Below are 9,234 nucleotides of genomic sequence, written 5' to 3'. Positions count from 1 at the left end.
TATTTTGAATATATTCAATATAATTACATTCATTTTATCTATGTCATAAATAAAAAGAAAAACATAAACATAAAAAATATTATAAATATATAAAATAAAATTTTGTTTAATATAGAAATTATAATTAGAAGATAAAATCAATTTACAATAATACATCAACAATTATATAATATTTAATATAATATTAATTATTATATTATATTAATTATATATTGTATTATAATCATACAAAATCAAAATCAAAATTTTGTAATTATTATTCTACATATACATTTTTTTTTACTTTATTTTACTTTATTTTTTACTTTATTTCATTAACAATGAACATTTTAAACAATTCCATATACAAATCTACATAAAATTAATTTATTCTCTCCAGGAAACATGTACATCATCTGTTCTATACCTTTGTATGCAAGTTGTTTCTGCCCATGGAGTATTTCCTTGGCTTTTATATTGATGTAATCCAGCAACAGCAATCATTACACCATTATCTATACAAAATCGTTCATCTGTAGCATAAAGTGTTGCATTTCTTTCCTTGCACATAATTTTCATCATATCTTGTAACTTTTCATTACATCCTACACCACCAACAATTAATACTTCTGATGATTTTATATGGGCCATCGCTCTTTCTATAATAATATTAAATGTATAATATTTACTTTATTGTATATAATATTTTATATAAATTATAAGTAATAAAAAAACCTGTAATTTCTATAAGCATAGCAAATATTGTTTCTTGTAAAGAGAAACATAAATCCTCTGAAGTAAATTCTTTTGAATCAAGCCAAGAAGAAATATGTTCTTCTATATAACTTAAAATTCCAGAAAAAGATACATCCATTCCTTTTACTACATAAGGTAATGGAACTAATTTTTTTCCTCTGTTATATAATATTATTTTACATATAAAATATAATTAATTAAATTTATATAATTTTAATAGATTTAAATTTTATCATAATAAAAGAACTTACTTTTTTGCTAATTGTTCTATATTATAACCAGGACTAGGATCATTTGAAAGTTTTAACAATCTTGCAAAACGATCTAAACAATTCCCAACAGCAATATCTATTGTTTCTCCAAAAATACAATATTTCTGTCGAGAATATGCAATAATCTGTGTATTTCCACCAGAAACATAAAGAACAGTGGGATTTATACTTCCTGTTATCAATCTTCCCATTTCTATATGACCAATACAATGATTTACTGCTATTATTGGTTTATTATATATCTGAGCAATTGTTCTTGCTACTAATGCAGTAACTGTTAATGGTGCACCCATTCCTGGTCCTTTTGTATAACATATTATATCTACATCTTTCAATATTATTTTAGCTTCATCCAATGCTTTTTGTAGAATATTAAGTATATATTCTCTATGATGTTGTGCAGTTTCACGAGGTAAAAAGCCTTTTCAAAATAATCTTTAAAAGGTTTTATGTAATAATATTTTATATATATTAATAAATAAGATATATGAAGATATAAGAATATAATATTTTTATATTCAAACTACATAATTAAAAATAATCATTAAAGGTTAAGTTTACCTTCACCTGGTGGAGTAATATACGTATGCCGTACATTTGATAAAATATTCTGATTCTGAATAATTCCAATACCTAATTTATTTGCACTACCTTCGAATCCAATTGCAATTGTCATTTTTATATTTTTACGTTTAATTTTAAAAAATATAAAACAAATTTATATGATGAATAATATGATTGGTAAATTAAGTAATTATCCAATAGAAAGTATAGATACATGCGCAATAGAATCATATTTATTTAACTTTACTTGATTTTCAATTATAATATATATTACATATAAAAAATAGTAAAAATAATCTTAATTTTTATAAAAATTATTTATTATAAATTATTTTGAAAAAAAAATTATTTATAAGTAATGTATAAAATTTATGAATATTGAATCTGTGCAGCGACATCTGTTATTTATTTCGTTTGGAATGCACTCTTTGTATTTGGTGCGACTCCACAAGGAAAGTCTTCTTAACAATCTTCATTCGTAAAACGTCACGCGGAAGTGATTCATCGATTCTCGTGCCAGAAAATGCAAGTTTGCAATTTGCCGCGGTGAGAAAAGTGAGTGTCGTTATCTCGAAAGATTCTTGAGTCCGGTGAATGTCGTGAAATTCCTCGAGTAGCGCTCACTAGGTGGGCAATTGATTTTCAAAGTGACCGTCGAGTGCGAACGAATGAACGCCTCTGACGCTTCGATACGAATAGCAGACAACGCTATCAAAGTTAGATCTATTTGAATACTGTCGAGTAAGAGTTTTGTGAAGCTACATTTTAAAAAATATAGTGCAAAGGTGTGTACCAGCAAATGGAAAAAGCGAGAAGAGCCGACCTTCGCTTTTAATGAAAGAAAGAAGCGAAGGAGGCTATACGAGTATATACCGGTTCGGACACTCTTTTTCTTTTTCTTTATTTCCTCAAGCAATACTTGAGGTAATCCGCGCTTCTCGAGTTCTTCGTTACGATACCAATAAGGTGTTACCCGGGTAATATCTGAAATGGTGTCGCGAAAGATACAGTTCCGCCGGTCGCGAAATCGCACAGTCGGGCCTTTACGTGACCTTGACGTACCCGTTACTCGAGCCACGAATTCCGCGCCGCGTTTCGGTGTGGCTATGAGTACGCGGCGAAATATTCTTCGATGCGTACCGGAAAGGTGATGTTCGAATGACATCCTTAATGATGTCAAAAAAATGCCAAAAAGCTTTACCGCAACGTTCGTTATATTTTTTTACTTGTGTGTACCATCGACATAACATTGAGTAATCTTATCGTGTATCGTAACCGGCTACGTGAGTGCCGCCGTCATGGCATTACCCGGGTAATGCCCGAGATAAACTTCACCCTATCCGCATTCGGTTCGGTAAAAAATACGAAAACTTGGACACGATTAAGTTCGGTTAACGCGCGCGCGACGCCTTTCGAAGGCGATCTCTGAATTTGGTTCGACTCATTGAAAGTCCACGCGACCAACATTTATGGATCGTGGATCGAAGCGTACTACAATTCTGGACATGCGGAGAGTGGCGATGGTAAGGTCTCGCGACGGGTGATGTCCAGTACCACATATGGATTTCGCGAATTTAAATTCTGAAAGAAAATGTTTTTGATCGGGAATACTAACTTTTCCACTGCTTGACCACTGCAGATGATACTCATTTGTGACATGTAGAATTTTTGACGTAGGCCAGTTGATCCAAAGGACGAATGGTACTGGTTCTTCTAGCGATCTCTCATGGCTCTTAATCCAACGTATTATCATCTTTATGGGCATTCTATCATGTATTGAAAATTAACGTGTTCACTGCTCTCGCAGGAGTTTGGATCATCAGCTTTTCGCTCCTCCTATATCTTTTATTCTAAGATTTCTGTCAGGTATGTATTAGTATAAATAGAAACTTTAAAAAATTTATTCATATGTAAATATTTATTTTTAATTTTAAAATTAATAATTGTTTATATTTTGAATAATTGTGTCAAAAATAAAAGAAAGAAAATATGTAATTTTATAGATCATTAATATTTCATACATATTTTATATGACAGGAATGTCTCGAGACTATGATAGACGAAGAGGAGGTAGCGGTAGTGGTACCAGTTCTAGTAAATTGCGGATGGATACCAATATATCACAACCCAGACCACATGGTGAAAATTCAGGAAAACGAAGAGAATTAGATAGTGTAATGCGGAAAGCTCGTGAATCTCAATCAAGTTATTGGAATAAAAAACTTTTGGAGGTAGAGGAACGAGATCCAAATAGATGGAGACATAGTGGATATAAGGAATTATATGTTGGTGGCACAACAAGTGGAGAACCTAGCAGAGGACATCCAAGAAGTCCAAGAAGTCCAAGACCACGAAGCCCTCACATCCAAAGACCACGTAGTCCTCGAACTAGAAGTCCACGATCACCACGTGATAAATCACATACAAGAGGAAGACCTACACGTAGTCCAAGTACAGGAAGTACTTGTTCTGATCGTTCATGTAGTGTTTGTTCACCAAAAGAACGACGACGCATTGCTCAACCTTCTCGTTCGCGTTCAAGATCACTGACACCAGTTCGAGCCCGAGCACATCAAAAAGAAGTAATACCATCAAGCTCACGAGTAATACCAACTCGAACTAGACCACGATCACCTCCTTTACCACGTCCATGTACACCACCGCCTACGCCACAGCCTCCACCACGTCATCAAAAAGACTATAAAATAATTAAAGAAAAAGAAACCAAGGTCCGCCGTAAAGAAAAACATCATACTAGAATTCCAGAAGATCCAAGAGTTCCAGACTCCATTCCATTGGTAAAACATATTTTGTTCAAAGTTAATTAATTTGATTTTGAAATAGCATATATATTTCTAGTCTAATTTTTTAATTATTTTTTATTACATATTTTTTCTATACTTTCTTTCTATATTATAACTATGAAACTTGTACAGATGCGTAAACCTGTAAAGGTAGAAAAAACTCATTCAAGTCATGGATCAACTCAAATGATTAGGCCTCCTCCTGAATCCTCACCTAGTGAAGATAGTGATAGTTCCTCTACAACATCACACGTGGGTCCACCTAGAATGACACTATCTGAACGGTATAATTTAATCAATAATTTTATAAAAATATAAAATAGATTTTAAAACTAAAATCTTAATTAAATAATTAAAAAATAATTAAAATCTTAATTAAATTTGAAATAATAATTTGATAATAATTATATTTTAAATTAATATAAAAATATAAAATTATATAATAATATAAAACTGTTTTAGATTTGGTAAAATGGCACAATGGAGTGTAGATCGCAGAGATATGGAAAATATGCGCATCACAAAAGATGGAGAAAATGCAATGAAAGTTGTAATAGAGGGTGAAGAAAGAATTGCAAGACTAGGATATGATTCTCCGCCACCAGGACATTATCCTGAGTCACTTTTAGCACAAGGACCAAGAGGTCTAGAATGTTGGGATGATGTTCGCGTTAGATATGATTACTATAAAGCAAGAGGATATCTTCGAGATCTTACTTTAGATGATTATATAAAATGGGAAGAATGGTGGTATAAATATCAAGAATGGTTAGAAGCAGAACGTTTTTACGAACAATGGGCCTCTTCAAACCGTCCTTCTGGTGGAAATCGAAAAAGACGCGGGCGGCGTAATAACACTACTCATTGAAATTTCGTAAGCCTATTACAAATCATCATCTCGATCATCATAGATATTAACATCATTAATAAAATGTACTATAATATTTGTTGTGCTTAGAAAAGAGTGCGAGAAGTGTGTAAACGATCTATACAAACATACATGCATTCATATAAAAAGTACGCATGGAAGCGTATTTGTATTTGTGTATGTGTGTGTGTGTTATGTGTATATATATATATATATATATATATATATATATATAAAATACACACATACACACATTATATAAATATATATATTATAATAAAAGATATGATTGCGCTGTAAAAACCTCATTTTCATCAGTTTATCAAGTAAAAGTTAATCTACAAAATATTCGTTTTTCATTTGATTACTTTATATGTAATATTTTATATTCATCAAGACATTTAGAAATAAGGATGACGTGTGTATCGATTAATAATAATATTAAAAAAAATGTACTTTTGTTTATATCTTCATTTTTTAATTTAGTTTTATTAAATAATTTTATTTATGATAAATAATAATCTTATAAAATTGTTTTTTATTTGATAAAATTCTAAACTTAAATCAAAATAAACTTTTTAATGATATTCTAATATAAAGATAAATTAATTTTTATATTAAAAAGAAATTATATTCTATAATTAATTTTATTAACAAAAATGAGATTATATGAATGTTTTCTATTATATTTTCTCTTCATAATCTCATTTTTATTAATATAATTTTCAATGGATTTTTCTAAATATATTTAAAATTAAACAATAAATTGATAACAATAATTTATAAAATATATTAAAAATTATAAAATTATTTATTTAATATCTTATTAAAAAAACATTTTTGAAATTATGTCTAATATTATATATTTTATTAACTTTATTAACTTTTAATAATTTTTATCAATAATTAAGAAGTGATTAAATTTTTAATTATTTTAATTTTGTTATTTTATTTTCAAAAAGATTAAAATAATAATAAATTAATTAATTAAAATAATAAATTTATTATAAATTTAATGAAGAGCATATATACACAAATTCGTGTAATAATACTTAAATCAATTATTTTAAAAATTTATTTTGAAAACTTATTACAATTTGATATTTATTTGAAATTTATTTTTATAATAAATAATAAAGGATCAACTTTCTTTTAAATATATTGTATGGAGACTTCAGAAATCAATCAGTGTAAGTTCAACTTCCTTTGAAAATAAATTATATAATTTAAAAATTTTATTGTTAAAACAACTTTTAGTTGATAAACAAATTAAATCATTATTTTCATATGCAAATTATAAATAGTGATATATTTAGCAAAATATTGATTATTAAACAAAATTATTCAAAGGACAATCAATATAGTCAACTCATGCCTATATTATTACATTCAAATTATTATACAGCTTAAAACAGAAATAGTAAATTAAGTTTATCTATTAAAATTAATACAAAATCTAGAATTATAGAATTATAAAATTAATATTAATTACTATTTTTATTGATCACAAATTTTTTGCTGAATTATCTGCCAAATAATACTTTTAATATTATCAAATCAAAAACAAAAAGAGAAAAAATTTATTTATGATTCATGATTCAATTAGATCGATTTGGTTTTAATTTTTAAAAAATTATAAAATCATATTTGTAATAGAAAAATTACAAAACATTAAGGTAAACTAGTTCAATATAAAATGGCTGAGGTTTTTTAAAAATTAATCATATTTTATTTTCTATTTACAAAATATTTTTATTTTATGAAATAAATATAAAACTAACAATAAAAGAAAGGTTTTTCAATTTATTAAATGTTGCATAAAATTTCACTATCCAGAATAAAGAAAAATATTAAAAAAAGATATATATTTGATTTATTATTACCATATTATCACTTATTTTATTCAAATTTATCTAAATTAAAAAAACATGAGCATCAATCTCAAAGTCTAAATCAAATGAATCTTGATATAATATTGAAACTGACAGATACAGATATATATTAATTTATTGAGTATTTTAAAGCATTTGATGTAAGTTACAATTTTTTCATTCAATTTTGATTTTTTTTTCTTTTTTTTTCTTTTTTTTAAGAAATCATAATTTTCTTTTTTTTTTCTTTAAGTAATTCTTTTTTTATATTATATTATATTAGTTTATAATAAAAATCTTTTTTTATATCATTGTGAATTTTTTATAATTAATTTATAAAAATCTTATATAATCTTAATTTCATATCAATAAATTTATATTGGCTTCTGAATTCTCTATATGTAAATTTTATATATAAAACATAAATATAATAAACATGAAAATATATTTAAATTTTTATGTATTATTTTTTCTATTTTATGTATATTATATATAAAAATCTTTGTAAAAATTATATATAAAAAAGAATTGAATACAAGATAAGATATTTCTCTTAGTAAAAGGTCAAAAGTTTATCAATATAAAATATTCATAATAAGGAATACGTAGTGAAACAGTTTCAATCAACTAATAAATGTATTCAAACTAAAATAATGGCATCACAAAAAACTATAAGAAAAATAATATCATCCCCATTATGTCCAAAACCTGTTGGGCCATATAAGTAAGCAATAATTATTTTTCATTATTTTTCATCTTAGATTAAACATTAAATTTTTTTAATGTAATGAAACAAAAATTTAATTAAATTGTATATAAACATTTAATTACTATAAATAATCTTTTAATAGCCAAGCTATACTTGTAAATCATACTTTGTATTTGTCTGGAATTCTTGGTATTGATGTTAAAACTGAAAAACTTGTTAGTGGAGGTACTGTTGCAGAAACTCGTCAAGCTCTTCTAAATATGGGACATATTTTAAAGGAAGCTGGATCTAATTACAATAAAGGTTATATATTCATTTGAAAATTCATTTTTCAATTTTTTCTTTAATTATGAACTAATTAAAAAAGTTATATATCATGTTTTATATTATATTTATACATAGATATAGATTAAATATTTCAAATAATGATAATAGTTAATTTTTTATGTTTACTTACAGTTATTAAAACAACAATTTTCTTACAAGATATTAATGATTTCACTGATGTAAATGAAGTTTACAAAGAATGTGAGATTTACATATATACATATAAATATATTAATTTTTATGTTATTAATTTATTTATAAACAAATTTACATACACTTTTTTTTTTTTTTTAGTTTTCAAAGAAAATTATCCAGCTAGATCTACATTTCAAGTTGGAAAATTACCAATGGTATGAAGTAAATATGTTTTATATATGTACATATTTTAAAATCTTAAATATTAAAATTAAATGCAAAATATTATTATAGGCAGCACAACTTGAAATTGAAGCTATTGCCATTACTGGTGAAGTAGAAACAATTTGAATATTATGAATATTATATATTTAATTAAAAAAAATAATATTAATATTATTATATATTTTATATATTAATAAAATATATTTATCTTTGATTATTCATTCAAATTGTTATTAAATTTTGGAATTGCCTACATTTTTCTACATAATAGTTTCATATATATTAATGAGAATTTTAATGATCATTTATAATTATTTCACTTTAAATATTTATATTAAATTGAAATAAATTTGTATACATATTTATTTTTTTTTTACTTACATAACTATTCACTTCTTTATTATATATATTATAATATTAAATGAACATTTATAATCATTTAAATTCATTTAAAATCATATATAAACATTAAGATGATTTTTTTCTAAAAATTGTGTAAAATGATTAAAATTCATATGCACATAATTCAACGTTTTTTTATTTTATATGTGATAAAAATATAATAAAATTTTTAATTCAATAAACTAAAAAAAAATTTGTCATTTATATAAAATTATTTATATTATTATTATATATCATTTATATATTATTATTATATTATTTATATTTATATATATTGAATATAGCTGGATTTTACTAAATTTTCGAAAAATTTAGAAATTAT

The 9,234-nt window shown here is 25.2% G+C and overlaps 3 protein-coding genes across 6 annotated transcripts; 2 read left to right on the top strand and 1 right to left on the bottom strand.

The window, feature by feature from the left end:
• Positions 1–305: 305 nt before the first annotated feature.
• On the bottom strand, positions 306–1,833 carry LOC102671859 (probable tRNA N6-adenosine threonylcarbamoyltransferase). The gene is made up of 4 exons (XM_006617682.2): positions 1,569–1,833; positions 987–1,428; positions 715–893; positions 306–638 (listed from the first exon to the last, which is right to left on the bottom strand). The coding sequence occupies exons 1-4, from the start codon at positions 1,681–1,683 to the stop codon at positions 367–369; spliced, it is 1,008 nt and encodes a 335-aa protein (XP_006617745.1). The 5' UTR covers positions 1,684–1,833; the 3' UTR covers positions 306–366.
• A 116-nt stretch (positions 1,834–1,949) lies between these two features.
• On the top strand, positions 1,950–5,434 carry LOC102671715 (serine/arginine repetitive matrix protein 1). 3 transcript variants are annotated; one of them, XM_031511443.1, is made up of 5 exons: positions 1,950–2,126; positions 3,379–3,437; positions 3,609–4,369; positions 4,508–4,659; positions 4,838–5,434. In XM_031511443.1, the coding sequence occupies exons 3-5, from the start codon at positions 3,611–3,613 to the stop codon at positions 5,241–5,243; spliced, it is 1,317 nt and encodes a 438-aa protein (XP_031367303.1). In that variant the 5' UTR covers positions 1,950–2,126; positions 3,379–3,437; positions 3,609–3,610; the 3' UTR covers positions 5,244–5,434. The 3 variants fall into 3 exon arrangements, with proteins under 3 accessions (XP_031367303.1, XP_031367302.1, XP_006617744.1); XM_031511442.1 differs by lacking the exon at positions 1,950–2,126 and adding an exon at positions 2,953–3,094; XM_006617681.2 differs by lacking the exon at positions 1,950–2,126 and having other exon boundaries at positions 3,256–3,437.
• Positions 5,435–7,677: 2,243 nt separating this feature from the next.
• LOC102670812 (2-iminobutanoate/2-iminopropanoate deaminase) lies at positions 7,678–8,715 on the top strand. Of its 2 annotated transcripts, XM_031511440.1 has the most exons (6): positions 7,678–7,838; positions 7,966–8,126; positions 8,283–8,351; positions 8,445–8,500; positions 8,580–8,654; positions 8,688–8,712. In XM_031511440.1, the coding sequence occupies exons 1-5, from the start codon at positions 7,768–7,770 to the stop codon at positions 8,634–8,636; spliced, it is 414 nt and encodes a 137-aa protein (XP_031367300.1). In that variant the 5' UTR covers positions 7,678–7,767; the 3' UTR covers positions 8,637–8,654; positions 8,688–8,712. The 2 variants fall into 2 exon arrangements, with proteins under 2 accessions (XP_031367300.1, XP_031367301.1); XM_031511441.1 differs by lacking the exon at positions 8,283–8,351 and having other exon boundaries at positions 8,688–8,715.
• The last annotated feature ends 519 nt before the right edge of the window (positions 8,716–9,234 follow it).

This window comes from Apis dorsata, unplaced genomic scaffold, assembly GCF_000469605.1.
Source record: "Apis dorsata unplaced genomic scaffold, Apis dorsata 1.3 scaffold_323, whole genome shotgun sequence".
Taxonomy (NCBI): domain Eukaryota; kingdom Metazoa; phylum Arthropoda; class Insecta; order Hymenoptera; family Apidae; genus Apis; species Apis dorsata.
This window is presented reverse-complemented; position numbering and strand designations above follow the sequence as displayed.